Here is a 24029-nt window from a genome sequence, read left to right as displayed (position 1 = left end):
CCATATACTATGGCTAGAACGGTGACAGACCCTTGGAGACGTTATTGGTTCATTTGGTCGCACCAAGGGAAGAAAAGAGGGTCGTTTTTGAACTCAACCTAGTTTTGTTGGCCCACGACTATGATGTCAAGTATGTGCCCCCTCTTAGTTTTTGGACATGTCATGTAATAAATTAGTTTTAAATTAAAAAAATTAATATTTTTTCTCACAAAAAAAGTAGAACTTAGTTTTCCCCCCAAAAAATAGCCTCCCCTAAATCCCCATAAAAAGAAGAAAACAACCCTATTTTTAAAACGCGTCAAAAAATAAAGAAGTATGTGGTCCGACCACATCGTAGATGCATCGTTTTGCTGTCCGATTAAATAACATAGTTATTTAGGCACCTTCTGGCACGATACAAGGCAATCATAAGTTAAAATGAAGTGGTTTTTATCACACTGTGTCTTCCTTTTGTAAATCTAAATGACATTCCCTCGTTAATTGTAGCGTGGATCTTAATATCACTTATTCGTGAAATGACGCTTTTGCACCTTTTAGGTAATTTCTCATTCTTTTGCTCAAATGACTCCAAACACCAACAAAACTCGAAACAACAGTAAAATACAAAATTCACATGAGTGAACACGAACTGGTTAATTTTGAGATATTCTTAGATACTTTTAAAATCTCAATTACATAAACCCGATTTGTTCAGTACGTGGACTGTTTGATTTTAAGAGGTTCCTGAATAGTTTTTTGCAAATTAAGCACACAAGCTGATTTGGCCATTTTGCCAACTTATGGATATGAAAAGTTTCAGAACTCTGAGGCGACAATTTTTTCACAAACTGTTTTGAACAGTTCACGAATTGATTTAGTCTTTAAGAGTTATTGAATTCCATGATTTCTTGATGGTTCATGGAAAATTTAACCATTGTTCTTGGACTAACCTTTTCGTACACAAATCTTATATCGATAAATACGTGGGTGCATATTCTTCGTTGTAATTCAAGGAAAACTTCTCACATGCTCGCGAGATCAGTATTAAATATATATTGGCAAGCTAAGCTTACTTGGTGGCGTAATTCATAAGCATGGAAACTAGTTTGCGAACTCAGCTTTGATGGTAAGCTACCTAGTGTTGTTCATCATTATAAACGGAGGACTCTCTGCAAATTAGAACTTAATTTCAGCTCTTCTCTGTCCTAAATGTGGCTAGAGTCATCCTTTAAAGGCAAAGGTTTCTTTGTCAACTGTGTTAGGTTACGAATTTCGAAGTCTTCAATAAGGGTTTCGTGAAGCCCAGCCAGATTATCTTTTACCTAATAGATCTTGATCATCGTAATTCTTGTCTATTCTAAGTTTCGTCTCTTATGTTATGCGATCATTCAAGGATTACCGATTAGGGAATGGGATTGATAAAATTTACAAAGTTCTCTTCGTCCTAGACTTTGTAATTCTGCAAGTTTTATTCTGTCTTGTGAGGTAGAATCGATTATGCATCTCTTTAACCTTTTGAAGAGAATAATTTATCTTAATTGTTAAAGTTTGTTTGATATCTTATTTACCTTGAAGATCACTCATAATATAATATATTTCCATTACCTTGATCGTATATCTTTCTGAAGAAAATCAATAGGCTATCTATTAGAGGCATAATAGTTAAAATTTTTCACTTCGGCTAAAGTAACTCGAAGGGATGTAAATGACGTACTTTAAAGGAATCAAGTGCATAGGATCACGTTGGATCCAGAGACGTAAGGAGCACGACTAAAGCTGAATTTCTCAAAGGGTCGACTCGATCTCAACTACAATCCATTCTGAAGTCTGATAGTAGGCTAGTGTTTGTAGTAGGTTAATACAATGCAGTGTTCAAAATGGACTAAGTCTCAGGCTTTTTCTACAAAACTGTAATTTCTTCAGTATCAAATTTTTTGATATCTTGAGTTATTTCTTTTCCGCATTATGTTGTTTATTTTTATATAGAAATATTACATATAAGCACATTAAACAACCTAGACAAATTTTAAACTCAAATTGTATGGAAGCCACAATACTTGCTTTTGTGAATCGTACACCGAACTATAGATCATAAGACTTGTTCTTGTAAGAGTTCGGTTCGTGTACAATTCGGATACATACTTGGTTATTCATGGACAATTATTTTTAAGATAGTCCAAAGAACTTATCTTAAAATCCGGTATGAGGATCTTTTCCTTTGATCTATACTTACTGCGTGTAACAAGTAATTATCGTATGGCTCACGAACGAAATTTTTTTTGGTAATATACTCCTTGTATTCAGTTTTATGGAAGGATTTCAAAAGATGGCGAAATAATTAAGCACTTGAATATTTGCTTGACATTCCATGGTCTTCTCAGGGAATAATGTAGCTTAATCGCCTTGAGCTATATGTTTGCAATTGGACAGGGTGGAATAACTCAGAGTTGTCTATTCTCGCTTTTGCAACCGTTTCATCGTGACCTCGCGTACGGCGTGTGGATAAGTGAGGGAGGTGTTCAAATGCACTATAACCGTAAGTCAAACCGTTTTGACTCGAGTTAACGATTTTGCTTCTTTCTTTTTCCGACGCAAAGAAATTTTTTATTAGATATCGGAACCCGATTTTGCTTCTTCCCCTAAAAAGTCTATTAAATAATTCTGCGTTCCTTTGTGAGATTCCCCACATTTTCCATGGTGCTGCTGTATCAGCATGTGTGGTGTAGCTCTAAGTCTTGCCAGGCCCAAAGAGCTGTAGTTATCGTCAACATGAGAACCACCGAGTAACAACCAAGACGGAGAAGATCTCTATACACTTGTACATTTGTGATGCATGGCAACTAGTAAGAAGACACTTGTAAAGAAGACTATATAAAAAACAACAAAACCATAAAGTCTTGCCCACTTAAAAAGAAGAATATCCTTTGTACTTGGTCCTTTTTTTAAATCAACTCAACACCTAGGCCAATAAAATCCAAAGTGGGAACCAAGTAAAAATCTTTCAAATACTTTGAACTCTTCAATGCAATTCAACTCTTTTGTGTTGCTTATCAGTAAAGTGAGTCTATTTCTTTGAAACTTCCTCTCCGCTTTCTTCAATCTTTATCTAATACCAACAAATCTTAACTCTTAAGTATCAAACTCATTGCCTTTGAAGAACCAATTTTTAAATCTCATTTTCAATCATATACCCATTTCTCAATTACTCATTAATACGATAGATATGGAGAACAGCCATAATCAACAACAATCTTTCTGGCAGTTTAGTGATCAACTCAGGGTTCAGTCATCAAACTTTGCTAATCTATCTATAAATGATAATATTTGGGGGAATTCATCATCATTTGCTTCAAAAAGGCCTGAAGAAAGAAGGAATTTTGATATTAGAGTTGGTGGTGAAAGGGTTTTATCTAATCAAAATATTAACAATAATAATTATTATTACTTGAAGCCAAAAGGATCAGATTTTAATGGGGTTAATGAAGGTTGGAAGTTTGGGAATAATAACCCTTTTGGTGGAGTTGTTGGAGGAAATCAGAAGAATTTGAATGTTAATGGGTTTTACCCAAAAACTGGAATCAATTACAGTAACGACATCAACAAGATCAGCAAGAGTAAGGAAGAGGACTTGGTGAGTAAGACTGGGAAGAAAATTCATAACAACAACAACAACAACAAAAATAAAGATGAGAGTAATAAAAACAGTGTTGATAAGAGGTTCAAAACTCTTCCAGCAACTGAATCTCTTCCCAGAAATGAAACTGTTGGTGGGTATATCTTTGTCTGTAACAATGATACCATGGAAGAAAACCTCAAAAGACAACTCTTTGGTACGATCTCTAACTGTCTCTTTCTTATTTGATGTTCGTTTGAGATTACTTCAGTTTTTATTTGACTAGTGTTAGTAAACGTTTAATTGGGCTAACTTGTGTTCCATTAGGGGATTTTTATTAATTGGTTTCTCTGAATTGTGTAGTTTTGTTTTAATTTTGCTATTTTGATATGAATTTCTAGGACTTCCACCAAGATACAGAGATTCAGTGAGAGCAATAACACCAGGGTTACCCCTTTTTCTTTACAACTACTCCACTCATCAACTCCATGGAATTTTTGAGGTTTGTAATTCAGTTTTCTACTTATACAGTTAAGATAGGTTTCACAAAACTATAACTAAGGATTTGATTGAATTTCACTCACTAATGACGTCTTAAAGATGTGGAATAATGCCATATGGAATCCCTTAAGTTCGTCACATATCTTCATCTATAGACTACAGTAAGTTGACTTCGTAAAACTTTTGCTATACATCGACAAGTATTTCTGAATGTTTGAACTGTAAACTAGAATTCAGTTGTACCGAACATCATTCATTTTAAAATAATGGACTTGTAAATATCATTCGGTGAGGTTTCATGTGCACTTGTTGGTGAACTAAGAAATATGTGATTTAAAAGATTGTAGGTTGAAACAATGAGCTGAGTTTCGCTCAATTAACGTAGATATTGATATTCAAAAGAATCAAAACACCTAGAAGTTACACTTATCATAGAAAGGACAAGGATGTTATTCCAATTGTGTTCTAGGAGGTATATATTTGCTAGTTTGCATAGTCACTAGTAGTTGTATATAATATAAGTAAGTCCGTTCATTTTGGGATGGATCTATCCTGGAAGAGTACACTTAACGGACACAAAATTTACATGTTTTGGGGACCATTGGGAACAGATCTTGCATGTTACTAAACCAGTATTAATCTTTTTTATTATTGTTTAGGCGGCAAGTTTTGGAGGGGCGAACATTGATCCATCAGCGTGGGAGGATAAGAAATGTCCGGGTGAATCCCGTTTTCCAGCTCAGGTACATACTCCATAAACATTTAATCGCTTGCTGCGACTTGTTTAGTATGCTCGAGAATCTTGGATAATATACTGATAGTAGCACCAAACCTTATAAGCTTCTGAAACCCATGATATCAGAAAGCTCTATGGACGTCTTAAACAATAATTCATATGTTAATTGTCCACATTAAGAAAACAGAACCAGTCAAAGAACTGTGCTAGCAAAATGTTATGCAATCCAGAGGATTTCTCCTAATCTTTTGTCCAAATTGAGATTTGTGATAAAACTGCTCTTTAGACATATTTCTGAAACCGTTCTACTATTTAAGTTGCAGTTACTGATTTAATTAGAGGTACTAATAAAATTTCTCCCATGTTATAGGTACGAGTAGTTACGCGCAAAATCTGTGAGCCATTAGAGGAGGACTCATTCAGGCCCGTACTGCACCACTATGACGGACCCAAGTTCAGGCTAGAACTGAACATACCAGAGGTAAAGTAATACCAACATTTTTACCACTTCTTATGTGCTATGACCTGAGATTGCGTTGTATGTAACCATCTATCTGCATGTTTGTTCTTGGTCTGCAGGCACTTGCCCTTTTGGATATATATTCAGACGAGAGCTCATTGAAGGAGATCCTTTCTTGAAGAGAAAAGGAGTAATTTTATATATGAAAAGATGAAGGGAAATTAGATAGGTAAGAAAATGAGACATCACACACATACAAAAGAGAAAAAGAGAAGATTAGAGAATACAAATGACGTACTAATAATACTAAATAAAAAATTTGTTGTTTTTGGAGTTTCAAAAGAAACTCAATGGAGGGGGAAAAGTTCACCCCACCATTGTTTCTACAGATGTGTTCGTTTGATTTCAGACATTGCTTGTCGTGTTTATATTTTGTGTGTTTAAATCTTTTAATTATGTAATGTGGCTGGTTATGTATATCGTTCGAGTTTCTGGGTATATTATAAGAACCACAAAGAAAAGCTATTTCCATATGCCTACGAGATTGGAAGTTGATTGTAAAGATAATTCTTTTTTGTCCTGTACGTGTATATTGGTACACCTCCGAACAAAATGGACTTTTAAAAATTTTAAGATTCTTCCCCTTCTAAGAACTAGGAAGGCCACATGAATGATGCACATGCTTGAATTGGACTTTTTAACAACATCAAATATGATAATAATGAAAAAGAATTCTTAGAATGAAAATATAATATTTTTATTATACTTATTACGTAGATAATTCAAATAGCTTTCCAAATATGTTAATTTTGTAAAAATCCGTATTTTTAAAAATATCTATGTTTTAGTTTTTTTAATTTATTTTTAAAAAATGGCATTTTTGTGAATATACAAATATTGATCTAATGTACATTTTCACCCTTTGATCCAATGTACATTTTCACCCTTGAATATAAATGCATAGTAGTGGTTAATATTTAAGATCATATCAGTAATATCAAGGTGACACCAAACTATTTTGGCTTTTTGTGACCAACCAGAAAGAAGGCTTCATCAAAATTCCTCTTTTCTTTATATTAGTAAGATTTGGAACATTCTTACCGTGACTTTAAGATTTTTTCTTCCCATAGGCAAGAATGTAAGAATAGTTGAATTTCTTTTTTAAAAATAAATGAATTTACATTAAAATACCTTTTTTTGAGAAAAAATTGGTTAAGTAACTTGGACTAGCTCATTAAAAGTTGCCCTATACTACACTAGAAGACTACTGCCACGGTTAATTTTCAAATTTTAAGATTTTTTCTTCCATATGCAAGAATGTAGGTGTACTTGAATTTCTTTTTGGAGAATAAATGGATTTACATTAAAATACTTTTTTTGAGAATAAATTGGTTAAGTAACTTGGACTAGCTCATTAAAAGTTGCCCTATACTAGAAAACTGCTGCCACAGTGGGAGGGCCGAATGAAGAAAAACGAAACATCGCTGATTGCGTAACGCGTTATACGTTCTTTATTTTTGTTGGAATGTTATTTCTGAAGCATGTACATCGTTCTAGTGGTTGCATAACCAAATTAGTGGATGTGTGAATCAAAATTACGACTGTATAAAATGTTATGCATCCTTTCCGATGACTCCATAATTCGTTGTGCATCTTTTTTTTTTTTTTGGAATGATATTTTTAGGCATATACATCGTTTTATTAGTTGCAATGGAAAATTAGTTGATACATAAACCAAAATGTAGCTATGCATTTAATTTTTCTTCGAAAATTGTGCCTAAAAGGATAAACACCTCCGAATTTTTCGTAAAAACTCTAAATTTGATATTGTTGTTTGTACTCATTGTGTAGATCTCTATAAAGAAATTCCAACGAGATAAATTTATAAAATTCCAAGGCATGGATTTTTAGATATGTTACATTCTAGCTTGCTTGCCAATTATACCCCTGAAAAAATAGGATACATAAGAAGTTATAATAATTGGACTAAAAGGGGGGAGGGGGGGATTTCGGTTTTTTAACAGTAATTATTTCCAATCTTTTTACCAAATTGCACATTTGTTAGGTTTCATTTTACAAAAAAAACAAGAAGACCATAAAAGGGACTCCCTTCCTTCGGGCCTTCCGGTCGGTTAACCCAACAAGGATATGCTTCCAATATGAGCCCAAATCACCAACTTCATAAGAAATACATAAGGAATTAAAAAAAATGGAGGAAAAGAAAGTCGGACACACATTTGTTGCCTCGTTTAAAACCTTGCCAAGGAAAATTCATAGTGATAAACCCTTGACGAAGGAAAAGAGTGCAATGCGAAATGTCCGTGAAAATTCCCCAAAAAGATAAAATTACATTTATAATTCTTCAAAATCATAGAAATTCTTCGTTCCATCGATGTCCAATGAGTTGTCTTCTTATGCTAGCAGTATGTATGTTTCCACAAACAAGTTGTGAAAGTTGAGCGTCTTCACTCGTGATAAAACTATCAACCTGTTTCTGACCCCTTCTATCATTAGCAAGACTAATAAGAGTGTCACGATGGCTTGTACAGGATATGAAAATCGTCCTCTTGGTGGTTGAGAATGGCGGTTTATCCTTATCTGCAATTCAGAACTTATAAAATGAGAAATGTATCTCCGGAAAAAATATAAGTAGATTCTGTTATATGCATGATCGATCATAAGTTGGAATCAAGTTTGTTACCATGCAAGTATAGAAGACTATTAAAGATTCGAAGACAAGAAGATTTTTTTTATTGGTTTCGTATCTTTGTGATTGCTTCGTGCACAAATTTGATCGGCTGGGATCCGACTAGATCTGATTTATCCTTTGATAGACTTTTATTGCTAGTCGTATTTTGATCCACAAGCTATCATTTGGTGGTACTCTTCGGTATCTGAATCTGGTAGTTCTGTTTGACTTAATCTGGTTAACTTGTTAATCCAGATATTGGAAGACCTAACCCAACAAAGGAGTTTATTGATTTAAATGAAAAATCCTTTTTCATATCAACACATATCTCCCATTGACTTCTTGAGATAATAAGAGTGGCTACCAAACAAATTAGTCACTGTTTGGAAGACAATATAAAGGGTTGAGTGCTTAAAGTCTTCAGATAGACTGAAGCAACTTAAGATATTAGACTTTATCTTAGGATTCATGTGCGCTATCCAGATTAATTGCAGGCTCAACCGCGTAGGGATACTGAGGAAACCAGGTAACTAGGGATAGTTTACTTGGTCTCAACTATACGAAGTTGGTAGTGTCTTTGTATAACGGATTAATTCTTGGAGTATTCAAAACTGGACTAGGTCCCGAGATTTTTCTGCATATGCGGTTTCCTCGTTAACGAAATCTTGTTGTGTGCTTTTACTTTACTTTCCGTCTGTTTAAGTTATAATTAAAGTAATTGCACTTGTACGTTAATCTCAAACACTTGGGTTGATACCAATAGTTTAAAGTTCGGATTCGAACTTATACTATATACCAAGTGTACACCTTGTGGTTGTTATCTACTTGACAGTCTCTGTCTATATTAGATCATGCTAGGTATCAGACTTATAGGTTGATATCGGAAAGATTGTGGTGTACTTGGTACTCTCGTCATTTCAATAGGTATTATAGTTGTAATTTGGTGAAATTGAGGTGAATAATTTGATGGAATTCAGTGATAAAGAAGCAGAAGGGGTTGCGTGAAATGAAGCTGATATGAAATTGCAACAAAGTGTGGCTTTGGTCACGTAGTTCCTTTTGTCTTGCTTGTAATGCACCATCATGGCGCGTTAGAGCATTTGGCATGCACAAAGGCTTTGTCCTCGTGCCATTTAGCCTAGTCAGATGACTATCTGGTTTGACTTACCTATGATTCAGCTAGCCTAGTCACCTGACTGACTTATCTGACTCAGTTCGTCTGACTGAGTGGAATCAATATAACTCATACTTGACTCATCGATTCACCGATTTCACTCGTTTGACCAGAATAGTTAACCTTTGATATGACTTTGACAATTAGTTGACCTTATCTGACCAGACGTTGAACTTTAGTTTGACAGTCAGTTGATCGACCGTTGATCGTTAGCTGACCGATAACTTGAGGATTTCTTGGTCACCTGTGTTCCGGCGATTTTCCGGCTACTTTTTCTATCCCTTTAATGACCACTTTGGGCATACAACTATCAATGAAAACTTAATAAAGGAAGAGCTAATGGAAGACTAGAAAGAACATTGAGATAAAACAAAGAAAATCGGGTGGATTCTTAAAACCATTTATGTATAATTACAATGTTGATTCAGATGGTAATTGCACGTTCAAAAGGATGATGAACAGTATTATAGACTTGTAGATGAGATTTTTTGAAGTAGGTGTGGTTTGCCATCAAAATAGGTGAGAACTCTTGTAACCTTTTAGTAATCATTAAGATTATTTTACCTGCGAGCATGATGAATCCTTGTTATCTATGAGCATGTTTCTGTGTAATTTGATGGATATGTTGTATAATATGCTTTGTGTGGTTTCTTTGCAAGGTGTGTCTGTGATTTCCCCACGGATCATTGCTGAGCTAACTAGGCATTGGTCCACTGTTTGAATATTATTCAGTAGGCTGGGGTAAGCCGGTGTAAATATTATTTAATTTATTATCTTAAGATAGTATAGCAACGCTACACTATTTGAAATATAATTTAGTGGGACGACGCTACACCGGTTGAATATTATATATATTATTTGTTTGGGGAAATAACTCGTATGCATATTATGTTTGATTATAAAACCTTCTAGACTTTAGATGGTAGTTTCTTGAATCATGTGATGAATGGGGGCATCTAATGTGGATGCTGCTATTATTTGATACTGGAATCCATCGTCGTCTTCTCCAATGAGTTTGGTGAGGTAAGGGTAACATATTTTTGGTTTTTTCTAGCGTCATTTCTGTGGATCATCTGGTGGTGGTCTTTTACGGATATTTTTATTATGGTCGCAATATCTGACGAGGTGAAGTTATTCCTTTTATGAGTGCAGGGTGTAAAAGGTGTCAACCGTTTTCCTTTAATTGTTGTGCTTTAATTTATTATCTTTTAGAATTGTGAATCATGTTAGTGATTACTTCAAAGTTATATGTTTCCACTAAACACTTTTGAGATGATGGGCTCACTCGTTTCCACTTCAGTTTTTCAGTTATCAGAAGGGATGGTGTATGTGAAAACATGCGTCCTCCTAGTTAAAGTCTTAGCGAATTAAAGTCATTTATGTATATTTTACATATGTATTATTTGTTATTTGTAAAACAACACATTATTATAATCATATCACGTTGAGAAATTCTTATTTATGAAATATCAGAAGGTTTGGGTTTATTATATTTTATGTTGTGTAATTACGATTCTTAAAATCTATAATTTAGATTTGATGCTTCAATTAGGTTGTAATCCTATTAGCTAAGCAGGTATAATATTTGGACGTCACATTGCTCTGGTTTATGGTCTTTGGAACTATGAATTCGTTATGCTTTAATATATTTATTGAATTTTCTTTCGTATTTCAATATACTTTTTTGGCATCACGAAATTTTGGACTTGGGTTTAGTACCAAAATCTGCGGGGTGTCGTAGTTGGTACTAGAACATGGTTCCGATTTACTTGGACCGTGTGTATGAACTTACTATTTTCTAAAACCGTATGTTTTCTGAGACTTTATTTTTGTTATGCAAAGGATCAGCTTTGTTTTCGAGTCACCAAAATGATTTATGAATTTTCTCGATCCTTTAAAAGTATTGAGTTGTCTTTTTGTTTTTCTTTACCCGGGGAATGGGTAAATTAAGAAAAATCTTAATCAAAATAAAGATTAAGTTGACTGTCAGATGATTTACACTTGGAATTTCCTTTTTCTTTTTAAATTCAGAAATAATTTACTAGTGTGTTGCGATAATTTCGGGACGAGGTACTTTTAAGGATGCAAGGATGTTATACCCTATCTTTTCGAAGTGCGCTTCCGCCGAAATCCGACTCTTTTAGAGGTGGGTACATTGAATTTCCTTGGTAATAGAGGCTTATAATCCATTTTATGGTGTATATATCCAAGTAAATAATATACTATAATAAAAGAAATAAAGGGATTAAAATAAGATTATCGTTAATAGGAGGGAAGAAATGGATTTGAGGAGAGAAGGCATGCGCGGAGGAAATAAATTCGAAGATTTCGTATAATTAAAAATGTTAATTTAGTAGCTTGACATTTTTGTTTCTAATGAAAAAGATGAATCTGTATCAGAGATCACGTTAGTATGTTACGATCAAAACCCTTGATAACTAAATTATAATTTGCATGTAAAGATATCTTTATCACTTACATTGTGGAAGGAAAAAGATCCTTAAATTTTAACAACTAAGAAAACTCAATTTAAGAGATGGATTGTTAACATCAAGGTTTAACGGTTTTCTTTTTTTTTTTGTTTATTTTGTATGTACGGAGGAATAGGTACTACAGTCTTCAAGGAGGATAAAAATTAGGAGTTTCATACAAGGTTAAATAGCCCTAAGTAGGTGTAGCTTAATAAATATTATTGAATATGTCACTTAGTTAATTCTATTATATATTAAGAAAAATAAATAAAAATTCCACCCTATTTTATTCCTTACTCAAATCTATTTCTTCCCTCTTATTAATACTACTCTTAAAATAAATATATGTAATGTCAAAAACATTAATTGTATGGTTTTTTGGTTGACTTTTGGTCAAACCCATCATCCTAATAGTTCTCACAGTTGACAACTCAACCCTCAAAAGTTTTCTCCTTAACCAAAATATATGCTCCCCCGTCCTACCAAAGATGACTTATTTTGAGTTTGCACAATTCTTAATGCAAGGATGAGAAAGGGATATTCTTAGATATTTTCTTCATTACATCCTTATAGTTAATAACTAGTAAAATTTAGAAATAACATATCTCTCAAACTATGCTACCTATATTTATAAATTCCATACATTTGAAAAGCACTTTAAAACACCTACAAAAGGAATATAAAAATGACTATCAAATTATACATATTGTTTATACTAAGATTTAATGATGATGATAATAATCCATTAAAAAGATAACTTAAGAAATATGACCTTGTTTTATAAAGGTCAATTTTGGATAGACAAAAAACTAAAATGAATAGGTTATTTTCGGTGGGACGGAGGAAGTAAACAGACATATTGACTGTACCTTAAAAAAAAAGAACCTAGAAATTGTACACGACGTCTTTTTTTTTCTCTTCCATATTTCCCCAATCCCATGTTAGCACAAAAACAAAAGTCGGCCTGCTCTATCAATTGTCTTCCTAAATTATTAACATATCAAGTTTTATTGGTTCTCGATGATGATGGATAATGTGGAGTTAACCGGGAATTGTTTTACATCATTGGATACAATATTGGATTTTAAGCGATTTCGAGCTAGGGTATTTTTGCATAATGCAAAACAATAGCATGTATCGTATGATTGCCGTTTTGGGATTGCTTTTGGATATCATCTATATTAAATGAATCTTGATATTGGCGACTTGTCTCCGTCGATTTGGTTTTGTTAGCCATTTCATTGTGGTTTCAATATGTATGATTGGGTTTTGATCCCATAAATCCGGTTTTTTTTTCCCGTTGATCCAAACTACTTTGTTTGTAAAAGAATATCAAAAGAGAAGTAGATTAATGGTGTTGCTTTCTAGCGAGGATATGTTGGTTTCTACTCTGGTTTATCTTGGTCTTTGAAACAATGGATTCATTATGTTTAATACCCCTTCCATTCTACTTTAAATGAGGATTTATGGTTATTTTTTTGTTCCACATTACTTGATAGTTTCTATATTTTCCCACGAAACTACCAACAATACCTAACATTTTGTCTTAGAACTATAAATTTATTTTCAAATGCACTAATAAAAATTATTGTGTGAAGACCTTTCTCATGGGCATAGATGAAAAATATCTCTCTTTATTTCTTAATAAGAGTGAAAACTCCGAAACATCATGAAAAGTGGATTTGGGGTGGGGATTGGGGGATGGGTGGTACTATTTATTGAATTTTCTTTCGTAGTTTTAATTATTCTTATTCTAAAAGGAATATTTGGACCAACTTTTCTTGCATCCCGGGATTTTGGACTTGATTTTAGTACCAGAATTAGCGGGTGTCACACTATGCGAGTCCAACTCCGTCCTAAGGTTTCTTAGTATTGTACTCTTTTTTCTTAGTTTGGGTTTTATCCCTCTGCATTTTCCTGGCAAAGTTTTAATGATTGACTTAGACATAGTGGTCATCGAGGAGAGAACTACATGTGAAGAACTATATTAAAGTACGTTATGTGAAGCATTACATATGAAGATCTACTATTGGATGTAACTAGGGTTTACCTCATAGATATATATAGAGGTTTATACCTATGTAATATATCTCTCATATCTGATGAATAAAATCTCTCATTCTCTTTCCTTTCTCTTTTCTTCTATATTTTATGTCTACTTCAGCAAAGATCAGGATTATAGGTGGTAGAAATGCCAAGCGCGGATTTCTATAAATGTTGTGGTCAATTTCTGAAGGTGGGTGCCCTTAGGATTTCAATACCAAGTTCATCGTACTTCAGTCACTTTACTGGTCAGTTCTACAAACAGGAGTCATGGTGCACTCCTCTTTTTAGTCGTTGGAGTTAATTATTCTTACGACCACATATAAAAAAATATGGGTCTTACCCTCCTTTCACCCTAGGGTCATAAAAATAATTACGCAATTTATTTTCATGGCCCTGAAATAATCCTGAATATGGGATGATTAAAATAACCTTCTAGTAGTGGATATTTTTTGCACAGTTTCTAGTGGTGGATATTTTATGTACATATACTTGTTGTGGATACATTTGCACAACTTAAGATTAATGTGTTTATTATCTTTGAAAAACGGTTTTCTAAATTCACTTTCTTGAGTTCACTGATTGTGCATAATTTATGTACATATCTACTTGTATATATATGCTACACAAGTTATGGAGCCAAAAGAGAGTTTTTTAACTCCTAAAATGATGTACATACTATCGTATAAACAACTAAGGAAGGTTAATTAATATTGTGAATAATAACTGCACGCTGCACGCTAAAGAATACTGTGGATATTAGCAGTACTCTAAAAAATATGAAGAAAATTAAGAAAATCATTTAGAGAATAAAGTAGTTTTATAAAACCCAAAATTTGATATCCGTATTTACCATCAAGTATGATTTGTTAAATTTGTAAAAAAACTTTCCAAATTTATAAAATTTGTGACATTTGTCCGTATGATTTGTGATATATGTCAATGACCATTTGACTTGAGTAAGAAAGAGTGCGGAGAGGGCCAAACACTTACTTTCCACTTAATAAGTTCATAAAATTTGTTTGGTTGGCAGGAAGAGAATTCTATATCCTGAAATTTTAATCCCAGAAGAGAGGAATCCTAAACCCACCACCCCTATGGGTTTATGATTTCCTTACTTTTTGGGAATCCTATTCCTAACCGCTCTTTGTATTCCCGAGAATCTGATGTCATTCCCTCCGATCAAACACGCCAATACTGTCACTCTCCGACCATGGCCCTTACTGTGTCAAATGGCACCCTCTGGATGTATCTTTTTGGAATGTCAAACTACAGATCATCCAAAGGATTGGGGTGCGTCTCTGCCTTTTGGAAATCACTGGAACAACCAAAGAACGGACACTTCAGAATTACTAATCGAACTGACAAAGTCTCAAATCCGAATCTCTTTATCTCAAAATCTGACAGAATTCTAATCTTGGATGTTACTCTTTAACAGAAGAAACAAAGGTTTGTTAAATTTCAAAATGACCTAGGAACACTAACTATCTTATATTTGAACAGAAGAGGAAATACTGTTTTCTAAAAGGCCAGAATCATACATGTAACTTTCGCTAATGCTCTCCTATTATAACTTTATATGCGAATAATGCTTTCCTATTATAACTTTATATGCGAATAATGCTTCATTTGGTTGTCAAAAGGAAGACTGAAAGTTGACAATAATAGGTAAAGCTCATCTGATATAAGGAGGATCGGCAAATGCCCATTCAAAAACTTCTTCATACTTAACAGCTGCGTTATCCCAAGTATAATCTTGGGCCATTCCTCTCTTCATTATTCCCTTCCAAGATGACTCATGTTCATTATAAGTTCCAATTGCCGTTCTAAGTGCCTGTCAATCAACAAAAAACTTGTAAAAACATGTTATTTTATCAAGCAAAGCTTGAAAGATCATACGTCAGTTCAATGGTAGAACACGACAACTTACCTCCAACATACACTCTTTTGTTAATGGTGAAAATGTCCATCTGCCAAGTATGATCAATAAAAAAACCCCAGTGAGAACATAAAAAACAAAAGCAAAGACTTGATTTAGAGAAGTTGGAAATTTGTTATGCATTTGGTTATGTTTTAAAAGTAAAACAGTTTATGATAAGCTTTTCTATGCATACACAAGAAAATTTTAGGGCCTGTTTGGTACAGTTTTGAAAAGCAGTTTTCAAAAATAGTTTTCCACTGTTTTAAAAACATACCCTTTTTTCCTTGTTTTCATTTTCTAAAAATTGTTTGGTAAACTGTTTTTGAAAACAAGGAAAACCAACTAAATCAGATCAAATGTAAAGATTCGTCTAAGAGATAGTGATATTATCCATGACTCACTTGCAGTCATTCCCCATCTCTTACTTTGTTCTGAAAAGAAGAAAAGAATAAAGAAAAGAAAAAAAGAGAAAACACAGAAAACAATAATTTGTTGTTTTCATTTTTTTGTTTTTAAAAACAGAAAACAGATAGAAAACATTTTCTGAAAATGTCCTTACCAAACGCGTTTTCTCCTGTTTTCTGTTTTCTCTGTTTATAAAAACAGAAAACTGTTTTTGAAAACTATACCAAACAGGACCTAAGGTTTTCTCAATCATGTTTTGCTAATTTCCCTTGACTCTAGTTTTTAACAAAGACGCAATCCAAATCCTTAAAAGAAAATTTTACTTTTTCTTCAGTTCGTTTTAAGCTTTTCTGAGTGTCGTTTGTGTGTATCCAATAATACATATAACAAAACTAAAGATAACCACAGAAACACTTGAGAAGGGTTCTGAAGAAGATACGTACCCGGTGCCCTGACCACTGCCTTCTTGAGCATAAGGATTAAAACTCTCAACTGTATCCTGCACACATATTTAGAAACATATAACAGGAGAAAATTTTATTGCACATTATCAACATACGAGACCATGTTATAAGATCCTACGAGTTTAACTTACCCTAAGACCCCCGGTACAGTGCACCACTGGAATGGTTCCATATCTCATAGCATACAGCTGATTTAGACCACAAGGTTCAAACCTTGAGGGCATCAATAATATATCGCAGCTGCATATTCCAAAAACAAATCAATAATCTAAGAGTAAATATCGAACATATATTTAAATTCTACTCAATCTTACCCTGCAGTTATCCGGTGAGAAATAGGAACGTTAAATCCAACCCAACCAATAAATTTGTCTCTGTTAGCAGTCTCAGTTTTCCTCATCCAGTCTTCAGTTTGTTTATCTCCTGACCCAAGCATCACCTGAAACACACAATTTGAGTTTACCATCTTGGATTCTGATAGACATGCATACATGTGAAGTTAGCAACTAGGTGGTAGAAAATGTGAGATTGTTGTTCCATTGTCGTTATGCTTTCAAAAGGTTACAAAAGTAATTTCATCCTGGGATGTTTAACATGTATTGGAGGGTAGTTCTCTTTATCAATATCTCTAATGGAAAATCAGATTTCACTTACAAATTGAACATCATCTTGCAAAAGCTCTGGCATTGCTGCTCTAATTAGATCAATTCCTTTCTGGTAGTCTAGTCTTCCTATGAACCCAATCTGACAATGTCATCCAAACAACATTCATAACACAAAAAACTAGAAGCAACTATGATCATAACCAAATCTAACTTGAGGTCTTTACCATGGGACATTCAGGTTTGATAGGGAGACTCAATTCCTTCTGTAAAGCTGCCTTGCATTCAGCCTGTAATTTCTAGTCCTTTAGTACAATGCAGCTACAAACATTAGCAATATTAATGGACACTGAAGTGCAAGTTTAATTTACCTTTCCAGAAAGGTCATCCATAGAGTAATGGAAATCAATATGCTCATCCGTTGATGGATCCCACTCATTCACATCAATTCCATTCGCAATCCCTGGTTCCCAACAGAGGTTAAATACTTACTTATCAGGTTAAATAGTTTTTTAAACATATTCGTTGTTGACATGTTTATTTTCCTTACCATTTAAAACACTTCTCCGACTGCTTATGAGCTCGTGAAGACCATATCCACCTTCAACTGTTGTTATTTCCCATGCATAACCCTATATGATAAAGTAAATATAAATACAAGAAACATGGTTGTCGAACTACAGGAGGGAGGGGGGAGGGAGAATCATAACCGAATGTTCATTACCTGGCTCACTGTCATTATTCTGTCAGCCGTCACAATCGCACCCTTCAAGATATTGACAGCTTCACCTGTGTCAAGAGCATGGGTCCTCGCCCAAGTTGGAAATACCCATTCCAAAGCACCGTACCAGTCCGCTGGCAATCCCAGATTCTTAAAAGTAATTGCTGGCTCTACTCCCTTGCGTGAATAGGCACAAAGACACTCAGAATTTATTTTTTTCTGAATTTGTAATTTACTAATTTACAAATCCTGATGGCCATGCATATCAACTACTAAAATATGTCGAGATAGTTTTTTCAGACTTGGACTATACATTTCATCACTTAGCCCAAAGGAAATAAAAAGGTTTCTCCTCTGTTGCTCAATTTTCCTTTTATAAGCTCCAGGAACAATCAACATAAGCGCAATCACTTAGTCAACAAAAATGGTGATGAGGCAAAAAAAAAGGTCTACCTACCTGATGTGCGAGGTTATGTATCACGATGATACTGCGAGCATCCTTATAAACTCCATGTGAGCGATATTTGGCACCTAAAAGACTAAAAACAAAAGGTATGCATTAGAAACTTTATTGCTTGCTAGACCAGCCTAACCACAAAATACCCAGGCTAGAAATGAACACAAACTACATACACTGGAACAAGGCCTGCGTGCCAGTCATTAGCCAGGAACAAGCATTTCTCGCCGTAAGTAAACCTGCCTAACGGAAGTACCAGTGGTGCCTCGCATGCGGCGTGGCAAAGTAACGCAAACCGAAACTGACAAGAACATCAGAAAAACTTTCAGATATGAACAAAATCATGTTAAAATCCCAAAATGCTAATACAGTGAATTTTTATTCTTTAAAAGAATAATGACAACCAGACCTGATTGTCACCGTAAGCACCATGAACGTCCCCATATGGATTTCCTGGTCTATGATATGCAGGGTGATCCACAAATACCTATGATATAAGGAGTGAGTAAACCATTGGTGAGGAGTGAGTAAACCATCGCTATATATGTTAAGTTCAACTAACCCTTTTTTTTTTTATCATTTTGAAACAATCGAACATCTGAAAGCGGATAAATGGTGGTCAAATTTGTTGGAAAATGGATGAACTTACCCAATCAACACCTGCTTTATACTCATGGTAGAACTGAACTTCTTGTGTACTACCAAAGCAAGAAATCTTAACTTTACACTCAGTATCAACTGCTCCATCGAAATTTCTGTCCGCCGGAGTTCCGTTCAGATACCTTGGAGAGATCACCATCACACGATGCCCACGACTAGCAAGTGTGATAGGCAAGGAGCCACATACATCTCCTAAACCACCTGTTTTTGAATATGGTGCCGCTTCTGCGGTAACAAATACAACGCTATGAGTTACTTTGGTATGATGCTTCTCCTCTTCCTCTGCATCCATGGCTCCTTCTGTTCCTTCATTCATTATATTGGTAATTGATTCCACAAATTCCTTGCTCCCTGCTTACCATTCGACGTCAAAATTTATTAGTTCATATATAATTGGAGTGAACTAGATGAACATTAAAACCTTCATAGTACCGTCTTTTTGGCCAAACTTAATAAAATATCATTACTATAAGTTTCCTTATGAGCTAAACGTGTACCCAAATTCATATGGCCTTTTCTCTTTCTATATAGCGCCTAATGAGCTTCAAGAGTAGATAACTCATTTGAAGCACTAAACATGACTAACATATATACCTACTCTCACTAATTAGCATTAAACTATGCATAAACATGAAGAAACCAAATATTAAAAAAAATTGATGGGTACATCGAACATGACTTCTTTAAGGGAACAAAACAAGCTAAATCATGATATAAGAGCTAGCCTCTGAAAAGAAACCCCCCATAAAATGTGCAGTACTATGTAGAACAAGCACATCATTGGCATCCAGTACATTGTTTTGCAATCTCTTAATCTGCCATGAAAAAAATGACAATATATGTTTCGACAATATTTGATCATATAGCTTCATCTATAACCATGTTACCAAAATCATGTCAAAGCTCATATTGTTTACCGCACTTAATTTCAATGATAAAAAATTCAAATAAATTTCGGCATATCATCCATTACACAAATACATGAAAAGTACAACTTGAATTTAGAAATGAACGAAGCAATGTATGTTGTATCTGTTAACAAAACATACCAGATTGCGATTCCTTTTCCATTGACTGATCTATTTGTTTCTCAAAAATGACTTCCACGTCGTTTTTATCTTCAAAAGATCTTAAAATTTCATCTTGAAAATTATTAAATCCCCCACTACCTTTACTCTTTTCGTTAACAGATCTTCTAATTGACCCAAATCGGCCACCACCATTATTACTACTAATTCTTGCTCCAAAAACTGGGAACAAGCTCGAATTCTTACCCTTAAGACTACCAAGATTTCCAGAAATTTTAGCTAAATGACTACTAAAAAATAATGACTTTGATGTGAAAATTCTACTAATTTGTTGAGCCTCCATCGGTGAAGACCAAGTAAAGAAACAAAATTGATAAAAACAAAAGAAAATGATCTAAAGTCTCCAAAATCAGTCAGATTGATAAATTATAGAGAAACGAGGGTTAATGGAGATCTTGAAAAAGAGGGAATTTTTCAGTTGAGTGAGAAATGGAAGTTGTGTCTCTCCATTAAAGAAAGGTGACACACAAGGCCATCAAATCACATCTGGGCACGTGTCACGAAAAAGGGCATCCATGTGTAAAGTGAACGATTTGTCAAGAATTCGCGCCAAAAAGAGCAGAGGCAGAGTTAGTCGCAAGGATCCAGTCTTCTTTCAGTTTAGTCACGTGAAGGTGTCTTGTCTCTGTTCGTAGTTCGGATTTTGAGTCAGATATACTGACTTGATTCCGAACCAGTGTATCGGTGCTCAGGCCGGTTCCTAGAGACAAGGATAAAATTTTCAATTTGGCACGATAAGTGGCGTGGGAAATCCGCTGCGTCATTACAAGAAAAGACCTTAGAGATAGGTTGATCGCTGGCGGTATAGATCTCCAATGGCTACTTTCGCAAACGACTCCCATCCCTTATATATACATCTGTTAGTACCTAAAATTTACTTGTACGCAAAATAATCTATCGCCAAGGTATTTTCTTTAGATTTGAAAATCAAAATCGTCCAAGACCGGTTTAAACCAAGAACAGTTTCATCGTGTTCCGGTCACAAAGAGAGAAGATGGGTTGATCTTAGGGGAGGGAAATAGAGAAAGTTTAGGAATCACAATGGTGATGAACTGTGTGTGTAAAGTTGTTGAACCGTCCAGAAGCTTAACTCTCAAGTAGGAGGTCAGAGGATCGAGTCTCCGTTCACAAGTTTGGAGATATCATGAAATACTCATCTTATTTAAATCTAGTTTAAGCTCTTAATGTGCGTATCTTATTTCCTATTAAAAAAAAGGTTGTTGAACTATGAAAAGACAAAGCTTCTGAATGATGGACTTCTTTTTATTGAATGATAGACGAAAGAATCTATTTATAGTTGTTATGCATACACACTGCTTTCCTCGTAAGTACTGGAGGTAGTGAAGGGGTGGAGAGATGGAGATCATGGAAATAAGGGTATAGCCTCGCCCATTATGTTTGTGAAGTTCCTGGAAACTTCTAGACCATTACTCCATCTTTACAAACGTTGTTAACCGTCACCGCTACTCGTTGCTTTTTCATCATGGGGTATTGCTACGCTGCTGTTTATGGTGAAATTTTGACAAGGGAGAAAACTCGGGGACATTCAGAGATGCGTACGGCTACATCACCCTTAAGGTCATAGAAAACTCGGTTTGTACTGAAGCCAAGATTTATATAATCCGGGAAGATCCAGGATATGACATGATTCTTGGACGACCTTGGGTTCATGCTGGAAAAGTGACTCTAATGCCTTCAATTGAAGAAAGCTCTGACTCAGAAGAAATAGAAGATATTCCATCATTCGAACACCTGGAGGAAGTTAAATCTTTGGTGGAATTAGCAGAGAAACCTGGAGAAAATGCACACTCTTTCGTCGAAAGGTTCCGTACTCAGGCAAGTCTAGTTCCCCTTCATGCGCCTATACTACCAATGTTTAATTATGCTGCTATGGTTCGAGGACTTCTTCCCACTAACAACTTAGCAATCACAAAAAGCTACGATTGGATATCTTTACCTCAAAAATATTACACCAAATGGTTGAGCACAGAACCCCGTCAAATCGATCATTCTATCAATAGGTTCATTGCTGAAGATATGGCTAAGCATGACAGACAGTACTCTGGATACTTCCCTTTGCATGATTGTCCATATGTGCCACAGCCTTGGAATCCCGCCACACGAGGAGTTCCGAATCATCAGAAGATATTAAAGGCGCGGACAACTAAGCCTAATAAATTTTGTGAAGGAGACCTAGTTCTCAAAGAAACTCAGCGCAACCTCCACTCTGCAAGAAATTCCAATTGGGAAGGGCCATTTGCGGTTGCTAAGTCCATAACCGGGGGTACTACAGGTTGATCAACACAGATGGTAGGACCCTACCAGTAATCCACGAAAATTGGCTTAAGGCATTTGACGCGTGAAATAATCGGACTTCTGAAATACTAGGCGTTTAAGCATTCATGACGCCTGGGATTTGGAATTTAGGATTTTCTTTCATTGTATTTCCATTTCTGCAAAACTTTTGTAATACTTGCATTCAGTATTTGAATTCAACAATTTATCAAAATTCAGTTCATTTTACTTAAAGAAAATCTCTATCAAATCTAAAAGAAAATCCTCAATCATCTACCAATCCAAAACCAATCAATATCAGAACCAAAATAAAATCTCACATCTCTCAGAAGTTCAGGTGTTCAGAAGTTCAAGAGACTATGAAAAGAAATCAAAATAAGTCAGCAAAGAAGGACTTTTGCTCCTCTGCATCCTTCAAGATTTTCAAAGACGCCTTCTCCAGGTTCAGCGCCTCGGTCAGATTAGCAATCTTTTCTTCCTTCTCCATCACAGCATTATTAGGAAAGGGTATGTTATTCTCACATGAGTCCTTAATAACATTTATTTTCTTACGAAGCCACTTCACATTGAAGCCAAGTCTTTCAGAATTCTCCAAGTTGAACTCCCAATCAAAGAGTACATCTGGAGTCACAGTATTTCTACCTCTGGCGCATATATCACTTACAACACGTAAGATGACACTTACTTGCATTGTTAAAGCATAAGTACGTCCAGGATCTCTAGTAACGATGATGTGACCAAACTTCCTCCATATCTTCTCGTACAAGCCTGCATATCCAATAGGAACGCTGAATCCACCAACTAGTTCATGATATGGGAGTGATACATCAAATGGAGAATCAAAATCAACTCCTGCATTAAGATATTCATGCACCATTATGCGATTCTCAATTACTGGAGCAACTTCTACGGTCATGGCAACAGTTTCTTCAGTCTCCTCTGCTTGTGGTTCAGTTTCTCCTATTATTGGAGTGGCAACAATTGAAGTTTCCATAACTTCAATGAAAATTCTCTCATGGACTTGAAGTACAGGGATGGTTGTCTCATCATCAATAACTCCAGGGTTGTTTGAATTATCCTTATTAATTTCAGTATCCTCAACTTCGGTATTTGGCACCTAATACGAAGATTACATGAGGTTAGAGCAATCTAAACATCGAAACCAAATGGTATCATAAACTACATCATAAAATAATACCAAAATCATCAAAATTCATCATTATGCATTCCATACACGAATGAATAGCATAAAAGTCATGAAACACGTTTTACGCCAAGCTCGTCTGAAGAGATTTTACTCTGCCCTGTACAAGACGACGAACTGGGAGAAATCTACAAAGAATATGAGGATGAGTTATATACCATTCTCTTCGTATTGATGTGATATACAACATATCAAAATTTCATAACAATCCGATGAACGAGAAAAGAGGTGTGTTCAAAACATTGGACAACATGCAGTCTGAAAAAGTTCTGAAAGTCTTCTGGAAGTTTACTGTTTCGCATTTTTCAGGTCCTAAACATGCTCAAAACTTAAAAAGCTTCTGTTTTAAAGATTGGAAATTTTCTGAGCTTGAAGATACATATGCAGACCGTGAAATTGACTTCAGAAGAAGATTTTAAAGCTAAAGGACTGAGTTCTGAATTTTCTGGTGACGTATTTCGGCAAAGTTTCTCATGTACGCACATGAGTTCTCGTTCATTCATCCATAAGTCAACAATTTTATGCTTCCATAGATAAAATGAAAAG

The 24029-nt window shown here is 34.9% G+C and overlaps 2 protein-coding genes across 3 annotated transcripts; one reads left to right on the top strand and one right to left on the bottom strand.

The window, feature by feature from the left end:
- The first annotated feature begins 2962 nt into the window (after positions 1 to 2962).
- LOC113358419 (B2 protein-like) lies at positions 2963 to 5873 on the top strand. The gene is made up of 5 exons (XM_026601981.1): positions 2963 to 3809; positions 3994 to 4094; positions 4753 to 4836; positions 5200 to 5310; positions 5409 to 5873. Exons 1-5 carry the CDS (start codon positions 3203 to 3205, stop codon positions 5466 to 5468), a joined length of 963 nt encoding a protein of 320 aa, XP_026457766.1. The 5' UTR covers positions 2963 to 3202; the 3' UTR covers positions 5469 to 5873.
- Positions 5874 to 15116: 9243 nt separating this feature from the next.
- Positions 15117 to 20331, bottom strand: LOC113362031 (soluble starch synthase 1, chloroplastic/amyloplastic-like). 2 transcript variants are annotated; one of them, XM_026605053.1, is made up of 15 exons: positions 19946 to 20331; positions 18886 to 19250; positions 18646 to 18723; positions 18413 to 18537; positions 18237 to 18318; positions 17783 to 17956; positions 17609 to 17690; positions 17430 to 17521; positions 17286 to 17348; positions 17111 to 17200; positions 16771 to 16895; positions 16588 to 16696; positions 16436 to 16491; positions 15597 to 15636; positions 15117 to 15500 (listed from the first exon to the last, which is right to left on the bottom strand). In XM_026605053.1, exons 1-15 carry the CDS (start codon positions 20265 to 20267, stop codon positions 15342 to 15344), a joined length of 1962 nt encoding a protein of 653 aa, XP_026460838.1. In that variant the 5' UTR covers positions 20268 to 20331; the 3' UTR covers positions 15117 to 15341. The 2 variants fall into 2 exon arrangements, with proteins under 2 accessions (XP_026460838.1, XP_026460839.1); XM_026605054.1 differs by having other exon boundaries at positions 18886 to 19247.
- Between the last annotated feature and the right edge of the window lie 3698 nt (positions 20332 to 24029).

Source organism: Papaver somniferum, chromosome 3, assembly GCF_003573695.1.
Source record: "Papaver somniferum cultivar HN1 chromosome 3, ASM357369v1, whole genome shotgun sequence".
Taxonomy (NCBI): domain Eukaryota; kingdom Viridiplantae; phylum Streptophyta; class Magnoliopsida; order Ranunculales; family Papaveraceae; genus Papaver; species Papaver somniferum.
This window is presented reverse-complemented; position numbering and strand designations above follow the sequence as displayed.

Bases quoted from the DNA above. Each gene is read 5' to 3' on its own strand.
- LOC113358419 (XM_026601981.1), top strand. From the start codon at position 3,203: ATGGAGAACAGCCATAATCAACAACAATCTTTCTGGCAGTTTAGTGAT. The intron at 4,095-4,752 runs GTTTGTAATTCA...ATTATTGTTTAG, and splicing joins AACTCCATGGAATTTTTGAG to GCGGCAAGTTTTGGAGGGGC. The intron at 4,837-5,199 runs GTACATACTCCA...CCCATGTTATAG, and splicing joins AATCCCGTTTTCCAGCTCAG to GTACGAGTAGTTACGCGCAA.
- LOC113362031 (XM_026605053.1), bottom strand. From the start codon at position 20,267: ATGGAGGCTCAACAAATTAGTAGAATTTTCACATCAAAGTCATTATTT. The intron at 19,251-19,945 runs GTATGTTTTGTT...TCGAATGGTAAG, and splicing joins GGAAAAGGAATCGCAATCTG to CAGGGAGCAAGGAATTTGTG. The intron at 17,522-17,608 runs GTAAGGAAAATA...GTTGGGAACCAG, and splicing joins TCGGAGAAGTGTTTTAAATG to GGATTGCGAATGGAATTGAT.